The sequence below is a fragment of the Perissodus microlepis genome, chromosome 15 (genome assembly GCF_051167445.1).
Source record: "Perissodus microlepis isolate ML-2025 ecotype Zambia chromosome 15, ASM5116744v1, whole genome shotgun sequence".
NCBI lineage: Eukaryota > Metazoa > Chordata > Actinopteri > Cichliformes > Cichlidae > Perissodus > Perissodus microlepis.
The window spans coordinates 31850023-31876787 of record NC_140475.1 but is presented as its reverse complement, the minus strand read 5'-3'; the positions used below and the strand labels follow the sequence as shown (position 1 = coordinate 31876787).

The window sequence follows — 26765 nt, the reverse complement described above, 5'->3', positions numbered from 1 at the left end:
GGTGCGAAATTTGTGTTGGAACGCAATGCGGTATCATGCCCTTGTGAGTAGGGGTGGGTTTTAAAAAATTGATTTCCCCAATTTCAATTCATTTTAGTTTGAATAATGCAGTATTGATTCATTAAATCCTGAATCGGGGTTTAGATATAAATGTATTTTGCCAGAAATGCAGAATCTCAGATTAAAGCTCATGAAACTGTTTCAACAACCACCAAACAGCTAAAACAGCAAATGAGAGCAGGTAAATGGATTCTGCAAAAGATGTAAACACAAAGCGGGGATCAACCCCATTCACCATTATTAAATTTGGTTCTTTGCATTCTTTTAGCGGCCGAAAAAGACTGGGCTCAGAGAGGTCAAAACTCAAAAAATGATTTTTATTTTAAATTTCCGGAAAAGGAGACTGAGCACACAAAGACACAAGCTCAGGTCTGAAAGCAGCAGCAGACAGCATGGTTATTTATATATTTCCGCAGCACGTCACACACACTAGGTTTTGATCAAAACACTGCTTAGTTTCACTTTCTGCCTGCACCTCCGGTGCTCTGCAAAAGCATGCAGTTTCCTGTCAGTACTTTTGGCTCAGATCTTCAGAGCTGGCCCTCTCTTATTAAAATACATAAAACAATATAATCAGCAAATAAGCACTAAGAATATATATTTAAATCCCAACACCATGCACACGTACATGGACATGCTGTCACGGCTGAAATCTCACAGATTCTGAAGCTGCACATTTCATCACTCCCGACCAAAATTAACTAAACCAGCAGCAAAAGAAGATCAAAACTTTGCTTCACATTTGATAAACATCGCCATTAATCCCTATCTTACTTTGGCTATTTAGCTTCCACCACGATGAAAATCACACTTCCTCCACAGCTCTTTCTCAGTGTACTTCAAGAACAGTTTCCCATTTAAAACTGTTTTGTGCATTATTTACTTGCTTATTATTATGAGTCTACCATTGTGTTCGGTGCTGTCAGCTGCTGTTTTTTGTTGTCGTTTTTTTTTTTTTCAAAAATGACTGCCGACATGAAAGTCTGATTTCTGCTGTTTAATACAGAAGAATTTTACACTTTTTAAAATGACGCCAAATTGCAAAACACTTAGCTGTGTCTCTAATAAAACCTCTGTGACGTTGCTCCGCTTCACTTCAGCAGCATCGGGTAATGTTCATATGTTGTTTCATGATTTTCTTCAGTTTTTGATCTACTGCAGAATATTTTAAAGGTGGGTTATCTGCTATAAAAAGACATACCAGAATTCTAGTATTTCTGACTCTGAGTCAAAATTGAATCAAATTGAATCGAATCGGGACCTTGTGAATCTGAATCAAATCAGTTATAGAAATTGAAATCAATACCCAGCCCTACCTGTGAGCAATATTTGAATAGTATTGTAGTGTGTTGCTATAAAAATGGTGTGAAAAAGGCAATTAACAATGGCTGAGAGACAGACCATCACAACATAAAGTGTAGATCCTTTCTAGAGAGAAACTGAAAAGAAAGTCAAGGTGTAAGTGAGCACAGTCTCCTTCACAATTAAGACACTCAGACACTGGGGAAAATTCAGCCAGGAAGAGGTCTGGCAGTTCTAAAGCCACAACAGAATCTGAAGACAAGTTTCTAAAAGCTAACAGATTGCATTATAGGTGTCTCACAGGGCCATTTCAAGCACAGCTTAATAGTGGTCTTACTAAGCAAGCCTCAGTTTTGACGGTAAAGAGAAGACAATTACAACAATGGACAGTGAGGCTGAGACACAGGAGGGTGATAAGGGTAGTGGAAACAGCTCGGGAACACAGAAGGAACAGATTACGCTTGACGTGACAGAGGAAGCAAAACTGAATGTAACACAGATGAGATGGAGACTAACAAAATAAAACAGGAAGTGGCAAAAATCAGAACACAGAGATGAACACTAGACAAAGAATAGGAGATATGACCTAGACAGAGACAACAAGGAAAGACATAAAGCCCAGACTGACAACATACAGTACACACACACACACACACATAGCAATTAAAGTGAAGAAGCATGAATGCAAGAATCAAGAACTAGAAACATAAGTAACAAAACTTGGAGGCTCTCAAAAACGGAACATGAACAGGTATTTCATAACTCTGAAGATGTCATGGTCCTGGGTCTGTGACCCAGTGTTAATGTGTTTGGAATTTTGATTCTGGTTTATTTAACATTCTGAGGTTAAGATTGTGTTCCAGGTTTTGGTTCTTATTATAGTTGTAATTCCGCTTAGTATTTGTATTTTCTGGTGTTAGTTTGGTCATCCAGTTATTCGGTTGCTTGAGTTCTCTCATCTCTCATGTCATCATATTCCCCAATATTGCCCATGCCCTCCTGTCTCAGAATCAGAATGCGAAAGGGTTTTATTGCTAAATGTTGAGTGGATTTACAACATTAGGAAATTGCTGCAGTACTTTGTGCGAGACATACTATAAGACAAACACTTACATAAAAATAAAAAGTCTGATTTTGATAGACCTTGTCCCTTGTGCATTCTTTTCAGTTTTGCTCGCCCTGTCTCGGTATATTGTTCCTGCTGTGTTTCCATGCGTCTCCACATAATTTATTTTACTTACAGTGGCTTGCAAAAGTATTCGCCCCCCCTTGAACTTTCCACATTTTGTCACATTACAGCCACAAACATGAATCAATTTTATTGGAATTCCATGTGAAAGACCAATACAATGTGGTGTACACTTGAGAAGTGGAACGAAAATCATACATGATACCAAACATTTTTTACAAATAAATAACTGAAAAGTGGGGTGTGCGTAATTATTCAGCCCCCTGAGTCAATACTTAGAAGAACCACCTTTTGCTGCAATTACAGCTGCCAGTCTTTTAGGGTATGTCTCTACCAGCTTTGCACATCTAGAGACTGAAATTCTTGCCCATTCTTCTTTGCAAAACAGCTCCAGCTCAGTCAGATTAGATGGACAGCGTTTGTGAACAGCAGTTTTCAGATCTTGCCACAGATTCTCGATTGGATTTAGATCTGGACTTTGACTGGGCCATTCTAACACATGGATATGTTTTGTTTTAAAACATTCCATTGTTGCTCTGGCTTTATGTTTAGGGTCGTTGTCCTGCTGGAAGGTGAACCTCCGCCCCAGTCTCAAGTCTTTTGCAGACTCCAAGAGGTTTTCTTCCAAGACTGCCCTGTATTTGGCTCCATCCATCTTCCCATCAACTCTGACCAGCTTCCCTGTCCCTGCTGAAGAGAAGCACCCCCAGAGCATGATGCTGCCACCACCATATTTGACAGTGGGAATAATTGTGTTCAGAGTGATGTGCAGTGTTAGTTTTCCGCCACACATAGCGTTTTGCATTTTGGCCAAAAAGTTCCATTTTGGTCTCATCTGACCAGAGCAGCTTCTTCCACATGTTTGCTGTGTCCCCCACATGGCTTTTGGCAAAATGCAAACAGGACTTCTTATGGTTTTCTGTTAACAATGGCTTTCTTCTTGCCACTCTTCCATAAAGGCCAACTTTGTGCAGTGCACGGCGGCCTTGTCTTGGTAGGTTTACAGTTGTGCCATACTCCTTCCATTTCTGAATGATTGCTTGAACAGTGCTCCGTGGGATGTTCAAGGCTTGGGAAATCTTTTTGTAGCCTAAGCCTGCTTTAAATTTCTCAGTAACTTTATCCCTGACCTGTCTGGTGTGTTCTTTGGACTTCATGGTGTTGTTGCTCCCAATATTCTCTTAGACAACCTCTGAGGCCGTCACAGAGCAGCTGTATTTGTACTGACATTAGATTACACACAGGTGCACTCTATTTAGTCATTAGCACTCATCAGGCAATGTCTATGGGCAACTGACTGCACTCAGACCAAAGGGGGCTGAATAATTACGCACACCCCACTTTTCAGTTATTTATTTGTAAAAAATGTTTGGAATCATGTATGATTTTCGTTCCACTTCTCACGTGTACACCACTTTGTATTGGTCTTTCACGTGGAATTCCAATAAAATTGATTCATGTTTGTGGCTGTAATGTGACAAAATGTGGAAAAGTTCAAGGGGGCCGAATACTTTTGCAAGCCACTGTACTTGTGTCTCCAAGCTTTAGTGTCCATCCAATATCATCTTAAAAATAGCATGAAATAGCCAAATGACCAGAGCAAAATCTGTTGAATTTTTAAATATTTATATTTTGTAGGCTTTTGGTAAATGTACCCTTGGACACTGTGTTTGTCTGTGGAAAGTCCTCTCCTCACTCAGATCTGAAAACATGCTGCATCTCAAAAGGGTAAGTTTGGCTTTTGCAGTAATTTTTTTTTCAAACAGCATTTTAAATGGTTTTTGTGGTCAGAAAAGCTCTATTTATATGCCAGTCCAACTTTCTTTGAAAAGAACCCCTTTTCAGAGTATCCACCTGAGTACCAGATGCCACTGAGTGAGGAAAACAAGGCTGAGCTGAAAAAAATCATGTCTAGAGGAAATGTGGACCAGTGGCTGCTTGAGATCCATGAAGTTCTTTTGTTGGGTCTGGGCTGCCTACGGGCCACTGAGGATTGGAATCCATCCTGGAGGTAAATTTGTTGGATATCATCAAATGTCTTTGGTAATACAGTACCCCTTGGTCCTGATGTATTCTGTGTGAAGACGGTAAAGTTGCATCTTAAACATCACAATAAGTGCAGATGATGCTGTATAGTCAAAATTGGGAGCTCTATTCTAGATCTCAGAGATGCCAAGCGCATCTCGTATTTGCCTTGTGCAGCTCAGAATCAGTGAAGTTTCCCATTGTTCAGTCTCTCTGTCTACACCAAAAATGTAGATCTGTTTCTTCAAGTTGGAAAGTCATTTGCTTCAAGTGGAAGAGAGAAATCAGTCTGTTGAAATACGTCTGTTTTCTTCTTGACAGTTTGAAGCAGGCTGTTAGTGTGTACATGAGACATAAAGACGTTCCACCTTACATGAAGGAAGACTTCCCTGAAAATCTGCAGCTGTCCCAGATAGTAGAGACATGGAAATACGCTATAACAGCAAAACAGGAGTGGATGATGGAGGGATGAACTGGGTGAGAGTTTAGCTAATAAAAATTACATATATTATATATTCTGTGTGACTACATTGTACATTTACAGATTGTTCTTATATTTCTTGTTGAATTTTTTGAGAAATTCTATTGAACAGCAGCAAAAATTGGTCAAACAAACAAACAAACAAAAGCTTTGCATATGACATTTAATTTTTCTTACATTTTATCTCACATATTTCTTTCTCTTAAATTTTAAAGTGCTTTGAATGTTCACCTCCATCCATTTTTTACCTAATTTTATTTCTATTCCATTTATTATTGTGTGTTACATATGCATGACAGATTATGAATAGCCTTAAGGCTTAGTGAGAACAATAATATGCAGGAAAGGTAGATTAAACTGGATTCCACCATGCCTTGATAACGTGTTGCAGTTTAATCAGTGTGAAACATGTAATTGCTAAGTCTTATTTAGTAGAAAAACGTGGGACCTACCCCAAAATGTTCAACTTTGACAATGATATACTATGTGTAATTTTTTTTTGCTTTGGGTCTTGTTTTTGCTATCATTGCTAATATTACTGTTACAATAAACTTCCAATCAATCCATTCAAATTAATATAATATTAATATTATTTTGCTGGAATTTTTAAAATCTATTTTACAGTGAAAAAAGGAAAACATTTAATTCTAATGAATCATAAACACGTGAACAATATGAAAATCCACATGTTATGCTGAACTTTGAATTACACAATTTTTTTAAAGCTCCTTTGCATTAATGAGAAGGTTAAGATTTGACTAGCCACTATTAGTTTTTATATTTTGATATTTGAGGGTTTGATTCATATCTTTTTTGTGTTTGTTGAGATAAATGACCCCAAAAAACATGGAGTATATAATGCCATGCTGGCTGATGGAGAAATACACTGCAAGGGTTTAGTTATTTTAATGGAGCATTTTATTTTTAATTTCACATTTTAAAAACTGATGGAGAATTTTACATTTTTGTTTTGTATTCATTTAATTTTTCATTTATCTGTTGACTGGAAAATCTCAGGATGTAGCGACAAAAATATTGACTTTAACAAACATTTGCTACGTTACTTTTTTTGGTATGTTCAAATTTTTTTATTTTATTTTTTTTACATTACTTTCCTATTAAAGGGTAAAACCTGGTCATTGTGTTAATGAACCTGCATGATGCTGGGATAAACTAGCGAGGAAGTATTGTTTTTTTATTATTATTACTATTATTAATATTAAATATATTAAATATTATTTTTACATTTTAAAGTCCTTTGTGTTTATTCGCATTAATGTTAGACTCAGTACTTTATTTTATTTGACCTGTTTTGGAAAAATTAAAAACAAAAACAAAACAAATGAACATTTAGGCTCAGCAGCAAAAGTTGACACACAGGAAAGTTAGGCAAAATTCAAGTGCACCATGTCTTCAACATGAGCTGTCTGCTCATTTATTTCATTTTAACAATATAAAACCTTATTTAGAAAATTAGAAATGTATGAGACTGTAATAATATATTCTGTGAGTTTTGAATTATCATATATTTTATGGTAAAGATTTATAAATTGTTTATTTAGTCTGTTTTATTCTCAATAAATTTCTCGTTACTGATCACACAATGAACTGCTATAGGTGAACATTCTATTGCTTTTTTATTTTATTTTTTTCTTTGAAGAAGTTGAATTGTTAAAAAGTGAGTAATCTTCATTAATATTCACTATGTATCTGCTAAGAGATAAAACTGATCATTAAATGTTGTAATGTTTTGTGTTAAGAAATCAATAAATCAATTTATGCATGCATGTGTAGCCTGAAATTTATTATGTGTACTGCACTTGTGAATAAATTGTTGAAATATTTTATTTGGTGGTCCTGTCTTTAAAAAGGTAACAGCTTAGCTTTTGTTGATTGCCTTAGATTATCTGGGTATTTTATGATTAATTTGTGCATAATATTATCCTTGTATTATATCAGCTTTAGTGTGTGTGTGTGTGTGTGTGTGTGTTTTTACTTTAAACACACAGGAACGAAAAAAATACCTTTTGTTGTATTTCTTCTTTCTTCTTCCCCTAACTTTTCAGCTTTTGTCTTTTACACTCTATATCAGTGGTTCTTAACCTTGTTGGAGGTACCGAACCCCACCAGTTTCATATGCGCATTCACAGAACCCCTCTTTAGTGAAAAATAAAATATGATTCTTTTCAAATTCAAGACATAGATATGTTTTTTACTGGTGCACAAAATGAGCCCTGCATGTCACAGCGGAGGCTCTGCCGAACCCCTGAGACCAACTCACCGAACCCCTAGGGTTCGATCGAACCCAGGTTAAGAACCACTGCTCTATATATACTAGATATACAGATAGATATTTTAAGACAGGGTTGGAATTGTAATCTGGCATACCGTGATGCACTGGCTGTACAAGTACTGGTGGCAGCCCATTCATTCAGTTTCATTTCATTACATATCATTTTCATGACAGTGTATTGCCCAATCAAATCTCTTAATGTAACCATACTTTTGCTGTGCACTCATGTGGCTTGTAGAAAAAAGGTTTACTGATCACACAATGGAAAAAGGGGTAAACCTGAAAGAAAACAATAATAAGAAACTAATGACAGATCTCCATTCCCACTGGTCTGCCAGCTTGCTCCACCAGCTGTCTGCTGACCAGGAAGGTGAGGTTTACTCCCAGCATAACATTTTCAAAACCACTGGCTTTCGCCACTCAGTGGAAGTTAATCATGGAATATAATTAACTGAGATGATACCTAACTGGTTTGTTTCAGTCTTTACCTGAGCAAATTTGTTTGGCTAAGATTGAAGTTAGGTTTATCACTGGATACTTTTATTTAACTTTGCTTTTGAACTTATCTCACTGGAGTGCTGTCAGTATATTTGAAATAATTATTTAATTATTGTATGTTGCATGTGGGGCTCCTGATGCTCAGATTAAATGGTTGTTGTTGTTGTTTTTTTAACTTTTATTCAGCTCTATTCTAAACACCAGCTGTCTGTAAGTTTTGTCAGTCTACTTGAATAAAAATTTAAATCATTCTAACATCTGACCTGTTTGTTTTTGTTCAATAAGCAGAACGAGCTGTGGATACATGTAGAATGTAAGCACAGAGACAAGCAACACCTAATGAAAAAACAAAACAGATACCACATGCCTCCTTAGCAAGCTATGTTGTCAGGTTTCCTAACTATATTTCTTCCCATAGTTTGCCATATTTTTTCTTGACAAGCTGACATTGTTAAGTTTATTTTTAATCAGGTGTGTCCTGAACAAAAACAGGCTTTTAGGTAAGTTAAACAGGCTGATCAGTTATGTGAATTATGAAGTGTAGGCTTGGGGACCCTCAGTCTTCTTGACTTCAAAATCACCACTTCAGAAAAATGCTTAGGAGCTCTGATTTCTTCAACTACAATAAAACTTGCATTCAGTGCTGCAACATTTTGTACTAAAGCTCTGGCTATCATAGTCTGCTGAGATTGCAAACTATATTTTAATTCTTGGGCCTTCTGTTTATTTTCTTGATGCCTAAGATTAGCATACTTGGATCTATGCTTGTAAAACTAAAGGTTTCAAAGTGCTGGCATCAACTGTATTCCCCAAGCACCAGCATGGGCTCATAGCAAAGAAGACATACCAGAATGTTTCCCTTTAGCACAAACAAGCATTTGCTCTGTCTTAAATTGCTTTTCCAATGCATCAACATTTTGGTGTTGCTGATATTCCTTTTTCTTTTTGAAACTCAATGACTTGACTGAAAACTATAGAAGCTATTGTTTCTGCCACTGGGGGAAAAAAACAAAAACAAAAAAACATTTTCCTGATTGGGAGAGAGCCAATTTCAGGTTAGTATCTCAAAAGTTATTTGACTTATTTTCTCAGACGTTTGAGTTAGTAAGTTGACATTTTGAGATACTAAAATCAAAGCGTTGAGACACTGACCTGAAATTTTGGCTTCTGGATGGCAAGATTTTCTCCTTTGTCTCTCTTTTTTTTTTTTTTTCAAATTCAGAGGTGGAAACAAGCTTCCACAGAAAACCGCTCTAAAACGCACTGCTGTTGAAATACTGCCATCGGGAGGCAGATGCTGTCATTACGTAGGACACAAAAGATTCATTGTGGGACATGTAGTTTTGCACACAAACTATGGTAATTTTATTGCTTTTAACTTCCTGTGGGCCACATAAAATAATTTGGCAGGTGGGATTCACCTTGTATTTGGGTGGGTTGTAAGGTGTAGAATATCTGAAGAGGAGTGAGTTGGCAATTCCTGTGTTATTAGCAGGCAGCACTTAGACACTTAGGCATGCTGTTAACTTACATGGACCCCTACAAACTTTTTGTTACTACACTGAATGTGTCAAACAATAAAGCTACGTTTTCTTCTTGCTATGCATATTATTTTAATAATGCATATAGTGTTGTTTAAATAACTTTAACTTAAGTCTAACTCTACAATCTTGTTGACTGGGTTTGTTTTTATTTATTTATTTATTTTTATTTTTTTGTCATATCTGATAAAAATATTACCCCAAAAATATTTTGGGGGTATGACTGAAAACAGTGTCAAGACAGATCTTTTGAGTCTGTGTGATTATTTATCTGTCGATTGCATGATTTGAAAAACAGCCACACCTTTCACTGTAAATGAAAATGAAAGTAAATATGGGAACGGTTAAGCTATATTCTTTATCACCAATGCTCACACAGAGCTGACTGCTGACAATGTAAGGAAGAAGAACAAACACGGTAGGACATCTAACAACTATTCTTACAGATAATAATAATGCACTGGGACATGCCCGAGGTTCAAGTATTGTGTCTGTAATACTAAATATTATCAGATGTGTTTTATTCATCTTTTATTACAATATAAATTGGTAATCTGTAACAGCATTTGACCTAACTGTATACTTCCTTCTTAACTTCTGCATATCCCTAATCACCATGTCCTGTATTGTAATTTAAAGATAAAAAGACAAACATTATGAATCTAAATAAGTCTTTTTAACTGTTAAATGCTACTACATAATACAAGATGGCCTAAATTAATTTCATAAAATACATAAAATAAAACATTGTGCAAGATTTTTTTTTAAATGCAGCTATAATTTTTTTTATAAAGCAATTTCTAATTTCTTTTGCAAAGAGAAAAGTCTGGATCAAGCTTTGAGTATAAGAAAGGCAAGTTAAAATTATGAATCAGCCCCACCATTACTGTAAATGAAAGTGAAAATAACTCTGTGACCCCAGTAAGCTATATAAAGTCTATTGTTGATAACAAAACACATTTCTTACTACTCAGGCTTTTACAATTTCTGGTCAAATGTGTGATACAGACAGAATTTCACAGTGCCCCTCTAATAACAAGTAATGTGACAACAAGATTGCAAACTATATTTTAATTCTTGGGCCTTCTGTTTATTTTCTTGATGCCTAAGATTAGCATACTTGGATCTATGCTTGTAAAACTAAAGGTTTCAAAGTGCTGGCATCAACTGTATTCCCCAAGCACCAGCATGGGCTCATAGCAAAGAAGACATACCAGCATGTTTCCCTTTAGCACAAACAAGCATTTGCTCTGTCTTAAATTGCTTTTCCAATGCATCAACATTTTGGTGTTGCTGATATTCCTTTTTCTTTTTGAAACTCAATGACTTGACTGAAAACTATAGAAGCTATTGTTTCTGCCACTGGGGGAAAAAAACAAAAACAAAAAAACATTTTCCTGATTGGGAGAGAGCCAATTTCAGGTTAGTATCTCAAAAGTTATTTGACTTATTTTCTCAGACGTTTGAGTTAGTAAGTTGACATTTTGAGATACTAAAATCAAAGCGTTGAGACACTGACCTGAAATTTTGGCTTCTGGATGGCAAGATTTTCTCCTTTGTCTCTCTTTTTTTTTTTTTTTCAAATTCAGAGGTGGAAACAAGCTTCCACAGAAAACCGCTCTAAAACGCACTGCTGTTGAAATACTGCCATCGGGAGGCAGATGCTGTCATTACGTAGGACACAAAAGATTCATTGTGGGACATGTAGTTTTGCACACAAACTATGGTAATTTTATTGCTTTTAACTTCCTGTGGGCCACATAAAATAATTTGGCAGGTGGGATTCACCTTGTATTTGGGTGGGTTGTAAGGTGTAGAATATCTGAAGAGGAGTGAGTTGGCAATTCCTGTGTTATTAGCAGGCAGCACTTAGACACTTAGGCATGCTGTTAACTTACATGGACCCCTACAAACTTTTTGTTACTACACTGAATGTGTCAAACAATAAAGCTACGTTTTCTTCTTGCTATGCATATTATTTTAATAATGCATATAGTGTTGTTTAAATAACTTTAACTTAAGTCTAACTCTACAATCTTGTTGACTGGGTTTGTTTTTATTTATTTATTTATTTTTATTTTTTTGTCATATCTGATAAAAATATTACCCCAAAAATATTTTGGGGGTATGACTGAAAACAGTGTCAAGACAGATCTTTTGAGTCTGTGTGATTATTTATCTGTCGATTGCATGATTTGAAAAACAGCCACACCTTTCACTGTAAATGAAAATGAAAGTAAATATGGGAACGGTTAAGCTATATTCTTTATCACCAATGCTCACACAGAGCTGACTGCTGACAATGTAAGGAAGAAGAACAAACACGGTAGGACATCTAACAACTATTCTTACAGATAATAATAATGCACTGGGACATGCCCGAGGTTCAAGTATTGTGTCTGTAATACTAAATATTATCAGACCTTGTCCACCCTCTTCCAGAAATCTCTCCCTCTTTTACACCTTTTACAACAGTACAGAACATCACCACTTTAAACTACTTCAATAATAAACATAAAAGTCACATGTTTTCAAAGCTCTCACCAACAAATGAACATTATGGAGCTTTAATTTTTGTGTGCTAAGACTCCCTAAACACTACCAGTATAAGAAAATAACAACCAGCCATGACAGTCATTGGGCTATCGACTGTTTAAATAAATATACGCACTCACATCTTCTGTTATCACATTGAATATGTCAAAATATAGAAATGCATTATTTTCAATAATGTGTGCAGTGTAGCAGTATTTAAAGTCTGACATTAAAATCATGTCACTGTAAATTGTTGACGGACAACAATGTTAACACAGATTCAATGTTTTAAATTCCTCAACACTGCCGCCTATTTAACTTATTACAACATACAGAAGATAAGATGATATCAATCAGTTTGGTAAAACAGTTTTTGAAAGAGCTTGAATTATACCTACGATGCTCAAGGGCATTACAATGTTTCTGTCATTTATAATGTTATTTTTTTCAGGCAATCATGTTTTGCCCTGAATGTGGAACTCAAGTGGACAGGACATTTAAATTCTGCCCTGAATGTGGCTACAAGTTATTTCTTTTGTCTCAAAAAAAGGCTCAAGGTAAGTTTCCTGTCGTAATAGTACAACTTATATTAACCCTAGTTCAAGGAGTTCATTTGCAACCATAAAACAGTACGGTAGGTGGATGTTTAACTAGAATGAAAATGACACAGTGTTCTGATAATCGTCTGAAACACAAGTATCGTCATTTCCATTGTTCTTCCCCCAAAGGGAGGGCGTATGTAATCAGTTTTGTTTGTTTGTCTGTTTGTTAACAGTATACCGTCCACAGTTTTCATTATTTAAAATTTGGTGAGAACTTCATAATACCCCCAATTTTTTATGGATTGTCTTCCAACTTCACAGCAATATACTAGGTCTTAAAGGACCTAGGTTGGCCAAGCATTTGATCTTAACTTTCATTGTTGTCAAAATTGACTCTGAAAACCATATCAAGTAATATATCATACGATAGGGCATGGAGAGCTGTACAAGACACTTTTATTTTTCAGTACAACACCCTATGACATCCCAATGATGCCAGAAAGTTTCACAAAATAACACACCACAGGAATACATCTTAAAATCTTAAAAAAGTTTTACAGCTTATACAAGCCAAAGATATCAGTCCAATTTGCTCGATTCAGTTAATCACTGGGTAAAGATAACAAATTATAGCATTTGAAAATGTAATGCTTCGTGGTCAAAGGTCATGGTCATATGAATAAGGAAAAAAACTGGATCATCTCCAATGCCATGTTCACTCTGAATAGATATATATAAAACTTACATAAAAATAATTGTTAAACAGATGGTGCCACATCGACACATAAAATTTCAACCACAGCCAAGGAGAAAAGCCAAAAGGAGGCTCAAGACCAGGCTCCAAAAGAAGATAAAGGTATAAAGGAAAACACCACCCAAATACAGGTAAAAAAAAATACTGTTTTACACCAAGATTATCTAGAGCAGTAAACAAGCTATTAAAAATACAAGAAAATCCTTTTGCAAACCTTCCAAGTTTAGCTTTGACTGGTGTTTGTACTTTGAGCACAAGAACCCAGGTTTGCTCCTATTTAAGGGTTTTCTGAATTTTATAATTGTAATTGGTGGTGTTTCTTTTTCCCTCTGCCTTGGTTATTTTATTGTACCAAGATCTAATTGGATTAACTCTAATTACTGTACAGTCATTCCAGAGTTATGAGTTTGACTTTTGTTTGAATTTCTTTTGAGTTATGTACTTGCTAGGCATTTTTTGATTGGTTTTATTTTGACTCAGTATTACGTTTAGTCTTTTAGGATCCTTAGTTTTTGCTACTTTCTGTTAGTGTTTAGAATTTACATGTTATTCTTGCCTTCCCTAGTGTTCCCCTGTATTGTGTTAAGTGTGTGTTTCTTGCTTCTGTGTTTAGTTCTATGTTACTTCCTGTATTACTTTGCAAGTTATTGTCTCTTGTGTCCTGCTTTGAGCTTTATTCGTCTACGCTGATTACATTCAGCTGTGTCTTATTACCCCTGTGTCCTCTCTTCCCCTGATTAAATTGTTTGTGTCTCTGTACCCTGTATTTGACTGTTTGCTTTGTTTTGTCACACAACACAGCATGTGCTTATTTCCTCCTGTTCTTTTTTAAAGTTGTAATTTTTATGTTCTGGACTTTCATCAGAACATGAAAAGCCACATTAAAGACCTGCTTTTTGTTAACTTCAAATGTGTCTCTGCTGTTTGCATTAGCCTCCCATCTCTCTACCCTTTTATAGCACAGTAATACAAAAAGTGTTTAATTTCTGCTTCTAGAAATTATCAGTTTGAAATGGTATTTCCTGAACTAACTGTGTAGTTTTTTTCAGGGACAGTTGGCTACTGATGATTCTGAGCTGGACAGCAAAGGTGCTGCATCATCACATAGCAATGCAGACCCAGCCACAGTGGAAAATGAGAGTGCATCCTCATCTTTTCACCAGACACAGTTTGACAGTGAACTAGCAGCTTGTGAGGAGAAACAGAAGCAAAATGCTGTGGCTGCTGAAATTAACTCGGACTCATGCAGTGAGGCAACACCTGAAACAAACCTGTCTGTTCCTAAAACAACACCCTCCGCTACATCTGCCCACAGTAAAATACCAGCACATCAAACAAGGGATTCATCAGATATAGACAAAGATGACACCCCGGATCCATATCAAATTCCTTCTGACAAGCGAAGTGATGTTCATTCTGGACCCTTATTTAACGCCAAAGATTCCCCAACAACCAAAGAAGCTGAGTCTACTGTCCCTGAATCATCTGAGGACATATTAAAAGAAGCCAAGGCAGCAACACAGCCTGCCCCACACCAAGATAAAAACAAGACAACATCTCATGAGATTCAAAATCTCTCTCGGAAGTCAGCTGATACTAAAAACTCCATGAATACAGATCAAAATACGTTCACAAAACAGGCTGACAGGAAAAAAGACCAAGTAGGAGATGAGACGTGTTATTCAGATGATCAAAATACCACAAATTCAGAGAAGTCTTCAAGACCCAGCCCAGTAACAAAGGACACCAGCAAAGACACTGAGGTATTATGAAGTCAAATACAGAGTTTTAACCTCAAGCTGAATTTTACACAAAATGCAAAACAGTAACACAAATAAAAAGTTAACATTTTATAATTACAATATAATGTAATGAGAAATGTAGTCTAGTCATGTAGCAATATTAAAACAGAAAATAAAACTATCCTCTTTCTGAAAATAGAACAATGTTTTGCCTGATTTGCACCAAACTTATCAACTGTAGTAAAGCTTTTAAAAATAGAGGAACAAGATTTTGCAGCTCTTTCAAGTTCAGTTTGAAAAGATGAACGCTGGCATTTCTGCTTCCAGTGAAATCTTGTCTCCAAAAAATATTTATCAATTTGAAATGGTATTTCCTGAACTAACTGTGTAATTTTTTTCAGGGACAGTTGGCTACTGATGATTCTGAGCTGGACAGCAAAGGTGCTGCATCATCAGATAGCAGTACAGACCCAGCCACAGTGGAAAATGAGAGTGCATCCTCATCTCTTCACCAGACACAGTTTGACAGTGAACTAGCAGCTTGTGAGGAGAAACAGAAGCAAAATGCTGTGGCTGCTGAAATTAACTCGGACTCATGCAGTGAGGCAACACCTGAAACAAACCTGTCTGTTCCTAAAACAACACCCTCCGCTACATCTGCCCACAGTAAAATACCAGCACATCAAACAAGGGAGTCATCAGATATAGACAAAGATGACACCCCGGATCCATATCAAATTCCTTCTGACAAGCGAAGTGATGTTCATTCTGGGCCCTTGTCTAACTCCAAAGATTCCCCAATAACCAAAGAAGCTGAGTCTACTGTCCCTGAATCATCTGAGGACATATTAAAAGAAGCCAAGGCAGCAACACAGCCTGCCCCACACCAAGATAAAAACAAGACAACATCTCATGAGATTCAAAATCTCTCTCGGAAGTCAGCTGATACTAAAAACTCCATGAACACAGATCAAAATACGTTCACAAAACAGGCTGACAGGAAAAAAGACCAAGTAGGAGATGAGACGTGTTATTCAGATGATCAAAATACCACAAATGCAGAGAAGTCTTCAAGACCCAGCCCAGTAACAAAGGACACCAGCAAAGACACTGAGGTATTATGAAGTCAAATACAGAGTTTTAACCTCAAACCAAATTTTATACAGAAATGCAAAATCATAGTATGAGGAGAAAATATTGAATTTTATAACAAAACAAATCATTTATTAAGGAATATATTTATCCAGCAATAGTTAAACAGGAAACCACAGATTTTTCTTTCTGGAAGTAAAACATTGTTTTGTCTGCTTGTTTCACACTAAACTTCAACTGCAGTAAAAAACGTCTCAAAAATACAAGAACCGGTTTCTCCGGACCTTCAAGTTCAGCTTCCACAATGTCCTGTTTGTCTTGTTCAGACAGTGGACTAACTTACTGGTTCCCTTTAGTTATGAGTTTGCAAAGACAAACATCATGTTTGAACTAAAAAGTGGCACAACTCTGTGTGTATTAGAGATAACATGTTATTAGGATTAACTACAAAAACTGTGTAAGCTCTGCTTCCAGAGAAACCCTATCTCAATAAATACTTAAAAATTTTAATAGGTATTTGGTGAACTAACTCTGTAGCTATTCTTTAGGTACAATTGGCTGCTGCTGAATCACAGCCAGACAGAGAGCATTCTACAACACCAGACAACATTGCAACCCAAGTTGAAGCAGAAAATGGAAGCAGATCCACATCCCTTCTGCAGACACAGCTAGAAAGTAAATTAGCTACTCTCCCTCAAGGTATAGAGTCTTGTAATAAGAAAGAGGGACATCTTGCTGTGACTACTGAAAGTGACTCTGAATTACGCAGTAAGGCAACACCTGAAACAAACCTATCTGTTTCCACAACGCCGGTAACAAAGGACACCACCAAAAACACTGAGGTATTATGAAGACAAATACAGAGTTTTAACTGACAAACTGAGTTTAATACAAACCCGCAAAATTATAACATGAGGGAAAAGATTTTTAAATTGTAACATTTATGAAATGTTTTTTTCCGATCTGAAACCAATTTATCCATTTTCATAAGTAGAAGGTGAAAATCGACATATTGTCACTCTACATTAAACATATTTTTCTGACTACCAATCAGACTCTTGTAGGACTTAAGTTTTATTTTCTTTTACTCATACAGTATATAAAATAAGAAATAAAACTGGTTTGTTTGTTTTTTTTAAATATTTTTTTTTACATTTATAAGGCTACTTCCACTAACTCAAATAAGGACACAGGTGCACATCTGGCAAAAGAACAGCAACGAGGCAACAGAGATGTAGTTGGCTCTAGGCCACCAACTTCACCCTGCCCTCCCCATCATAGTGATGTCCAAGTGGACCATCAGAGACCACAAAAGTAAGTAACAGGATGTAGAATATACATATTTGAGTTCATATTTTTAACCATCAAATTATTTATTTGCCTCTTTCCTGTTATTCCAGTTCATCAGTCAGTGAAGGAATATCTGTGTATTTTCACGTTGTCGTTTCTAAAGACTTTCACTGGGATCCAGAGAAAGACGTTGTTGTGTTAAAATCTGCTGCACTGTTAGGAAGCTGGGATGGTTCGATCGCAATGTTCCCTAGGTATAACTTATTGTTGTTATTTGTTTGTTCAAAAACAATGTTTTTTTTTATTCTCCACGGAAAATCAGCGAGAGTGAATTTAGATGTGATTAAATATTCCTATTTTTGCCAGTATAGAAATTATATTAGCTTCTATCGAATTATTAGATTGTTTGTCATCTGTATGTCCCATCTCTAACAATAACTTTCTGTTTAATAGGTCTCTCGGAGATAAGAGATATCTTGTTGAAAGACATGTTAAAATTCCCAAGGAAAAACTTCATGAGAGTATACCCTACAAATATGCAGTTTACAAGCACAGTAAAAAGGAGTTCATTTATGAGGTCATCTACCAGGAAGAGAAAAATGACTTAATCAACAGATGCCTGTCGATCAAACAAGGGCTTTTAACAAGAGAAGGTGAATTCATCTTATTAATACAGATTTAGCAAATATTAGATTTAATTACTGTATTTAATAAATGCAAAAAAACTGAGAAAAACAATGATTCAATAGTGGGCTTTAATGTATGCCCAATTTTTAGACCTATACTAAGAAAACAGTCTGCTTTGATGATGTCACATCCACAAGAGAGCAAACCCTTTTTCACCTCCATCAACTGCTAATCTCCAAGTAAGGAAGGAGGCAACCTTTGGTCTAACTTAGTCAAACAGCAGACATTTTCACTGGAGAGATGTTTATACTATTTTTACTGTCTGTGAGTGTATGGTTTTATTGTAACGAACCCTCTTCTGCAGTCAGTTGTTGACACTAGAACCACAATTTGCACATATTCTCTCCTCAGTAAAGTCTTCCTTGATAGTTTGCTAACTATATGTAAGATATTCATTAGATTGAGAATTTGATGAATTTTAGCACTGAAAGCGCTTTATCTACATGCCTAATTCACCCATTGACACCCATTCATACAGGCACCGTTTTTCTAAATTTAAATGCTTTCTCTCTAACATTCACACATATTTACACTCTGATGAACACTTCGGGGAGCAACTTGGGGTTCAGTGTCTTGCCCAAGGATATTTAGGCATGCACACCGAAGGTGGGAGAAGCCAGGGACTGAACCACCAATTTTAGTAGATGACCTGCTTTACCGCGTACTCCCTATTTTTAAGCAGCAACAGGAGCAAAAATAATGTCAGTGAGCTTTTATTCATTCATTCATTTTTCATTCACAAAACCAGCTCACCACAGTGACTTCATTGGTCTCACTGCACCACAGTTATAGCAGAAAATGTACATCCTCAAATCAAAAGCCAGAGACCCAACCTTTCTGATAGCAACAGGAAACAAAAAAATGACAACCACAAAAAGATCTGAAAATAAGTGTAATATGTTTTACATTGTCATGGACCACCAGATCTAACTTGTGATTCAATCAGTGAGTGAAAATCAGGTTAGGACTGATTTTATCATGTAGGGCTGTGGCTTATTCTCTCTATAACCTTAGATCTAAACCTGTCATGTAACTTGTGGCAGGCAGTAGGGCTGTGCAATATGACAAAATATATTGGATGAAGAAATTAAAACTTCTTTCTCATATTATACGCTATCGTTTGTTTCGTGGTGTCGCAAACTACACTGTTTACGGCAAAAAAATGTTGCTACCACCTACACAAGAATCACATGAAAGAGTATCAAGAGAGTTTACGGATGACAAGCAAAAAAGAGCTGTCAGGTGCTCAAAATAAACCTTAGATTCAAACGTTAGAACAGGCATTTCCCTGCAGCATGCCATGTAATAAATATTGACAAAGAAAATGGCGGCCCATACAACTTATATCTAAAACTATATCGTTTCATGCATGGGTCATACTCAACTCCAGGTACACGAAGCCCTGCTGAAAACACTTCACACAAATCGAGTTGCGAAGATTCACAGAATAAGATAAAATGTACTATTTTGTGATATATATCGTTATCGGGACAATAGATGTCTTATATTGGGATATGAGACTTTGGTCATATCGCACAGCCCTTCAGGCAGGAAGAGGACTCAAACGTAGGACTCATGAACAAAAAGGGGTAAACTAAAAGAGGCAGCTTTATTATGCTGTGGCAAAACTCAAATACCAGAAATAAGAAAACATAGCCCTAAAACTAAAAACTAAGACCAAAACAAACTAGAAACCTGGGAACTAGAAGCTAGGACCTGGAAAATACAAAGGAACACACAGCACATAGAACAACATAACAACAGGCAGAGGAAAGACTGAGACAACGAGACAGGACCGACTGGGGAGACAAAGGGATGGTCTGGACACAGGGGATGCACGAACATAGAGACAAGAAAGACTAAACATAAAACGCGGAATAAAGGGGAGGCACAATAAAAGAAACCTAGGGAGTAGAAACTATATTAAGTTCTATGGTAATGAAAATTCAATATGCACAAGCCTAAATGTTCTAATCTTATATTGCCCCAAAAAGTGTAGAGGATTAAGCTTTAATGAAAGATGTTCAGTACATAATAAGTCAGAATCAATCATCATTAAATGCACCCGGAATTGGCCAAAACAATAGTATGAATGGATCAACTGAATAATAAATGTAACCATTACCAAACTTGATGTATTTTGTGCTTCAAAGGTGAATGGCATCAATATGATGATATGATCCATCCCAAATTAAACACTGCCTGGTACTGGAATACTGCAAAAAAAACTGTGATGGAAGGGAGAGATCAAGCTGGCTGGGAAATGTTAAAAATAATCTCTGATCTTCTCACAACCTGGAATGAACAAAATGTAGAAAACTTCTTTCTCCTGCTGCAACAGTTCATTCATACATACACTCATCCTCTACTTCATGATGGTATAGAAAAACGATGGAGATTACCATATGGTTCAGAACAGGTAAGTAACAAGTGTTTTATGTTTCAACATATTACATCCATAATCCAACAGTATAAGATAAAGTACTGAATGTTTTCCAATGTTCCAATGTTTTCTGAAATTAACCCTTTGCCTTTTCCAGATTAAAAACCTTCTAAAAAAGTTTCTAGAGGAAATTATTGGTCTTGGGGCCAGAAAGAAAAGTGAAACAGTACAATCCTTACTACCAAATCTCCATGCAGGGATTATTGGTTTGCTTGTCTGCAACAAGTATCTGAAGGACAGCATGAGAGATAAACTTTCCATTCTATGCAGTCTTCTTTGCCTGCCTGAATTGGCGCAGGGCCAGTTTGCCATTTTCTGGGAAAACTTTGCAAATCCTTTGACAGATAAAAAAAGGTAATTAGTATGTGGTTTATTTTTAACCATAAACAATGATTGTGACAATGATTGTGTTTTTACAAAGATAATATGGGAGACAAGAACAACCCAGTTTAAAGTTAAAATTTACTAAAACATTATAAAATGTGTTTGTTTACATACAATAGTTACAACACTGCAATTTATCATCACTTTGGAATCCAGTCACCTATAATCTGATCAACCTGATTTGACTTTGGTGCAACAAACAATCTGGGTTTTCCAGTGTAGTGCTCCTGTTAAAATATCTGGAAAAATGAATGTCTCCTGTCCTGTGTTATGTGAATTTTTTGCTGGTCTTGTATGTTTGCTTATCTCTCGACTTATACAGAGTTGCAGATGCGCTGGAGAACCTTTGCCACACTGCTATAACACACCATATTGAGAAGTGGGTCTTGGTCATCCCTCTGATTCATCTACTGAGAGGAGAAAGCAAACCATTTGAGCCAGTTACCCCAGTCTTGAATCCACAATCTGAATCTTGGAGAGGCTTGAGGGGAATCAAAGGACCCAGCTACGCACAGTAAGTGCTTATCCCCCATAAAGACTTTAAAATGTAATTAAATTTGTCTGGTCCCATTTATCTGCCCTGACCCTAACCCCTTTAACTAGAAATTGGATTGAGATCATGAAAGAACATGCATACCTGGCAGCCATTGATCGTCTTCTTGTGCACTCTTGGATGTGTCTCATACGGGTGGATGACCTAATGAGCTTCATGTCCAGTCCAGTGAGAGTTGAACTACTAGACATTCTTCATTATTTGCAGTTCAGCATCAGATCTGGCATAACTCATCCCATGTACAAGGTATTTATTCTTAAAACAGTTATTTTGTTTTAATAAAAACAGAGTTTTAAATAGCAAAGTGAAAATTAAAATTAATATTAATAACAAGTTTTACTTATATTTAATATTACATAACTAAGTAATGCTTAGGTATATAAAATTAAGTTGTAAAATAAATATGTAACTTCCCTCAGTTCTATATAAATAAATTATTAATTAATAATACTGTTTAATTAATTATTATTAACTAATTAATTTTAAACTAATTCATTTTATAATTAGTTAATATTATTAATTATTATTTTGATTGTCGCTGTTTTTAATAAGGAAAACTTTTTTTTCTCATTTTTGTGAGGGGGTTTATGTCTGCTATGTGACAAGAGACTGAGTGTTGTGTTCAAAAGATATATAAATAAAATAAATAATTAAAAATAAAATTAAACAAAATAATAGTAACCACAAGTAGCAACCCCAAAAGTTAATCAAAAATAAAAGTCAACACTGACTTTTGATTTAATACAGGGTTATAATCCTCCTCTGCCAAGGAATGTTTTATTATGCAGTTTCGTTTTGGTCAGTTTTGTTTATAGCACTCAACTGATCTGATATGCAAAGGCCTGTGATTGGCTAAAGTCCCTTGTCACATGATATGTTAGCCTAAGCCTAAAAACAAATTTCAGAATAGGAGCAGGAGCTGAAGTCTCTCCTAGACCACACTGATTTATAAAATGCTGAAAGGCTACTCTAGATTTTATGTCCAGTGGCATGTGTGTTGTTGCCTTCAACAGCTATGTCTCTTCATATTCAATAAATATCTACTATGATTCTGATTACAGGTTCTGATAAATTTGACACCCCATGTCATCAAAAGAGAAAGTCACCAAAATAACAGGTACAATAAAAAGCCTCTGTTTGTCATTATAGCCCAGTATCTCTGAAGAAGGATCAATATTGATTTTTAGTGTCAGTGCTGATGGCAGTCTTTCCTGAAACAACAATGTAATGTTTTCTTCTAGTTTTGATGACAAAAATGGAGAGTGTTGCCTGAAAACTGCAGTAATGCTTCTTGGCTCTGTCTGCAATTTCACAAAAGATCCAAATTACTCTGACCTTCCTCTCCACTTCCTTGACCTAGTCTGTCTGATAGCCAAGGTCTACGGCCACAATGATTCCCAGGTCAGAACTGCTTGTTAGTCGGTTGGACTACCATATGAGCAAAATGTCTTTATGTTTCTTTTAGCTAAACCTCAAAATTTAAAAAAAAACATAAATTTTAATGCTTAAATGTAATTGTTGATTTCACATTGACAGCGTTTAGTTTATTTTATCTCATAAAGAAATTTACAACTGTTACAGACAAGAGAGCAAATTCAGGAAGAGTCATTTTGGGAGACATTAGAAACAATGAGGAAGTGGCGAAGAAATACCTTCAGTAATAAACTGCTCAGTGAATGGAATCATTTGCACTTTTCTGTACCCAATGAAATAAAGGTAAGTAGAAATTAAGTAAGCTCTTGTTCTCTGTTATGGTGTCATATAAATAATTCACTTTGATCATCAGCACAGTAGCCACTTAGATATAGCTCATCTTACAAAACAAAAAAAGAGGACATCAATGTACACTAACAGTCAAAGGTTTGGACACACCTTCTCATTTAATGGTTTGTCTTAATTTTTACTACTTTCTACAATGTAGATACAAACTGAAGACATCAAATATATGAAGCAAGATATATGGAATTATGTAACAAAGAAAGAAAAAGATAAATAAATCTAAATATGTTTTATATTTTAGATTCCTCTGAGTAGCCACCGTTTGCTTTGTTGACAGCACTGCAAACCCTCTGCCTTCTCTCAGTGAGCTTCATGATGTAGTCCTGAAATGTTTTCACTTCAAAGGTGTGCCAAGTCAGGGTTCATTTGTGGAATTTCTTGCCTTCTTAATGGGGTTGGGACCATCAGTTGTGTTGTGCAGAAGTCAGGTTGGTACACAGCTGACAGCCCTATTTGACAACTGTTAGAATTCTGTTAGAAACTGTTAGAATGTTATAGCAAGAACCAACCAGCTAAGTAAAGAGAAATGACAGTCCATCATTACTTTGAGAAGTGAAGGTCAGTCAGTCTGGATAATTGCTCATACTTTGAATGTGCCCCCAAGTGCAGTCGCAAAAACCATCAACAATGGAACTGGCTGGCATGAGGACCACCCCAGCATGGCTACCACAGCATCCTCCATCCCATCCGGTTTGGACCATCATTTATTTTTCAACAGGACAATGACCCCAAACACACCTCTAGGCCGTGTAAGGGCTATTTGACCAAGAAGGAGAGTGATGGAGTGCTGCACCATGGTCTGGCCTCCACAGTCACCTGACCTAAACCCAGTCGAGATAATTTGGGATAAGATGGACCACAGAGTGAAGGCAAAACAAGTGCTCAGCATCTCTGGGAACTCCTTCAAGACTGTTGGAAAACCATTTCAGTTGACGACCTCATGAAGCTCAGAGAGAGAATGCTAAGAGTGTGCAAAGCAGTAATCAAAGCAAAGGATGACTATTTTGAAAAACCTAAAATATTAAACATGTTTTGAGTTATTTCACAATTTTTTGTTTACTACATAATTCCACGTGTTCATTCATAGTCTTGTTGCCTTCAGTAAGAATCTACAATGTAAATAGTCATGAAAATCAAGAAAAAACATAAAAGGAGAAGGTCTTTATTCATGCTCAATCATCCAGGTAAGTAAATCCCCAAAAGTTAATTTTATTCATCTGGACGTTTTCAGTGGGAGAAACGTTTCGTCACTCATCCAAGTGACTTCTTCAGTCTCAGCTGACTGCAGGTTTCCCCAGTCTTATAAACAGTACATTTGCATAATGACTGAAACCTGCACCACTGAAAGAACAATGGGATGGGAGGTCAGTTGCTTGATCATTAATATGCAAATTCTCTAGATATTAATGATGAGTGACGAAACATTTCTCCCACTGAAAACATTACGTCCAGATGAACAGAATCAACTTTTGGGGATTAAAGGAGAAGATGTGTTGAAACTTTTGACCGGTAGTTTCATAGATGAACATAGATGAACATCAATAGTCTCATTTTGCTTTTAATTTCTTTTGTTTTGTTTCATTTTTGTTTTTAATTAAATGTATACCACATTTATTTTCTGTGAAGTAAAGCACATTAATACAATTTTTTTTCTACAAGAATAGCATGTGTGATAGGTGCATTAAAGTACGGATCAAGTGTGGACTTGATCCTTATTTAGGCTTACAGTCTGCTCTAAGCCATTGTTTTACACATATAAAAAGAGCCTGACATAACTACAACTATGAATTAGTTTTTGAAAAAAGAGAACTAAAATCAAACCAATTTCATGAAAAAAATTTTTTTACCTACAGGAGTTCTTTTGATATTTGCCCACTTCAGTTCACTAAGTACTCTAGGCTAAATACGTCACAATTGCAGCTATCTGGAATAATAATGTGTCACGTCTCTTTTTAAGATAGCTGTCCTAGTTAGTTTTTTTCTTCATGCTACAAGTGAAAAACAAACTCCCAGCTGTCTGCCTCTCCTTTTTCAGAATCATTTCAAGTCATTTATCATTTTAAATATAGCAACAAACAAACAATAAACAAACAGTAAATACAGTAAAAAAAAAAAAAAACAGTAAATACTAGGACCACTTGTTACTGTCAAGCATCTAAGTCTAATGCCACTGCAATTGGCGGTGGTATCAGACAATCTTCTGTGAAATTTGAGCAGTTTAAGTCTTTTGTTTCCTGGACTGTAATTTCAGAGTTTCACATTTTCATACTTTTTTTTATCAAGTACAAGTTAACATGCCTATTAGTGGACACTGCAATAATCTATTAAAATGCACATCTTTTTTGTAGGTATGGAGCGATATCCTGACAGTATCTTTTAGTCGTGAGGAACACACTAAAAACTGGAGAAGTACATTCATGAAGGATTTTGAAGGCAAACTGAAAAATGTAAGAATGAATTTTTATTTGAGTTATCATCATTGCATGTGCACCTGAAAAACATATTGATGATATGTGCTTGTGTGCTAGGAAAATCATGTAAATCAAATTGGAATATACTGTACCACAATGGAAAAGGCGAGCAATAAATGTCCATCATTATGCAGCACAATGGAGAAATGTGCACTGGAGGCAGTTGCACGTATTTGCCAGGTATGATTTCAAAAAAAATTATGAAAAATGCTTATTAATTTCACATGATATAATTGTACATTCAATGGAAATTGAGAGGGGGGGGGGGGTTAATAGAAAAAGTTATAAATTCATATTAACACACACACACATTAACCTATTCCCTTTTTTCTGCTTAGGATAAATATGGTGAAGGGGTGTTGAATCTTTTGAAAAGACATAATATCACAAAGTTTCTGAAGCTCATGTCTGTTGTTGTGGTGGAGTCATGGCCCAAAGTCAATGGAGAGTACATTCAAGGCGAAGACTCAATATTTGAGTATCTTATGAACTGGCCCATGGCCAAAACTATCTTCCAGTTGGCAGGTAAACTTTAAAATTGAAAAAAAAAAATGTACTACTACTCTTTATTAATGTCTAGATTATTGTTACTCTCTAACATAATATTAATTGCACATTTCTGTGTAGTGCCCATTTCATGTTTATATTATATTTTACATAAATATGTGAACGTAAATGCCAGGCTGTGGGTTTGTAAGGCTGGATGTGTTATTTGTGTAGTATATCTATTTAACAAATTTTAGAAAATAAATGTAGAAAGCCATAAACAGACTTTCATTTTATTTTATCTAAAAAGTCAGTAAAATGTGTTTGGGTTTTTGTACTCTTGTTTTCCAGGTGCTAGAGAGGGATTGGTTGAATCATTTTCAGATGAAGCACAAACCATGATAGCTTTGGGGGCTTCAGCATTCAAATCTGTATCAGAAAAGTTCCTCAATGGAGACATTCAGTTTAAAGCTCTACTTCACATTTTCCAGAGAAAACGTGAATTTCTTGATTTGCTGAAGACAGGTGAATACGAATATCTATCTACTTCTGCCAGTTCTGCTTAGCATTCCTCTTTCTTTTCTTCACTCTTTTGTCTACTTCAGATTGTTTCTGTGC

General features: G+C 35.9%; 2 protein-coding genes across 2 annotated transcripts in view; both read left to right on the top strand.

Moving 5' to 3' along the window:
- Nucleotides 1-8383, top strand: part of LOC146372454 (E3 ubiquitin-protein ligase rnf213-alpha-like) — a 117660-nt gene extending 109277 nt beyond the window's left edge. The window contains exons 65-67 of the mRNA XM_084953316.1: nucleotides 4190-4279; nucleotides 4384-4562; nucleotides 4898-8383. Of these exons, the coding sequence (XP_084809442.1) occupies nucleotides 4190-4279; nucleotides 4384-4562; nucleotides 4898-5048 (420 nt within the window). The 3' untranslated portion in view covers nucleotides 5049-8383. The remainder of the gene's footprint in view (nucleotides 1-4189; nucleotides 4280-4383; nucleotides 4563-4897) is intronic.
- Nucleotides 8384-8717: 334 nt separating this feature from the next.
- The window catches only part of LOC146372453 (E3 ubiquitin-protein ligase rnf213-alpha-like), a 76741-nt gene continuing 58693 nt past the window's right edge, over nucleotides 8718-26765 (top strand). Inside the window, exons 1-20 of the mRNA XM_084953314.1 lie at nucleotides 8718-11715; nucleotides 12376-12481; nucleotides 13233-13351; nucleotides 14270-14983; nucleotides 15364-16077; nucleotides 16603-16896; nucleotides 17217-17368; nucleotides 17455-17598; nucleotides 17798-17997; nucleotides 20185-20450; nucleotides 20572-20828; nucleotides 21181-21372; nucleotides 21462-21657; nucleotides 22473-22528; nucleotides 22653-22812; nucleotides 22993-23127; nucleotides 25539-25637; nucleotides 25719-25841; nucleotides 26000-26186; nucleotides 26499-26672. Of these exons, the coding sequence (XP_084809440.1) occupies nucleotides 12382-12481; nucleotides 13233-13351; nucleotides 14270-14983; nucleotides 15364-16077; nucleotides 16603-16896; nucleotides 17217-17368; nucleotides 17455-17598; nucleotides 17798-17997; nucleotides 20185-20450; nucleotides 20572-20828; nucleotides 21181-21372; nucleotides 21462-21657; nucleotides 22473-22528; nucleotides 22653-22812; nucleotides 22993-23127; nucleotides 25539-25637; nucleotides 25719-25841; nucleotides 26000-26186; nucleotides 26499-26672 (4282 nt within the window). The 5' untranslated portion in view covers nucleotides 8718-11715; nucleotides 12376-12381. The remainder of the gene's footprint in view (nucleotides 11716-12375; nucleotides 12482-13232; nucleotides 13352-14269; nucleotides 14984-15363; nucleotides 16078-16602; nucleotides 16897-17216; nucleotides 17369-17454; nucleotides 17599-17797; nucleotides 17998-20184; nucleotides 20451-20571; nucleotides 20829-21180; nucleotides 21373-21461; nucleotides 21658-22472; nucleotides 22529-22652; nucleotides 22813-22992; nucleotides 23128-25538; nucleotides 25638-25718; nucleotides 25842-25999; nucleotides 26187-26498; nucleotides 26673-26765) is intronic.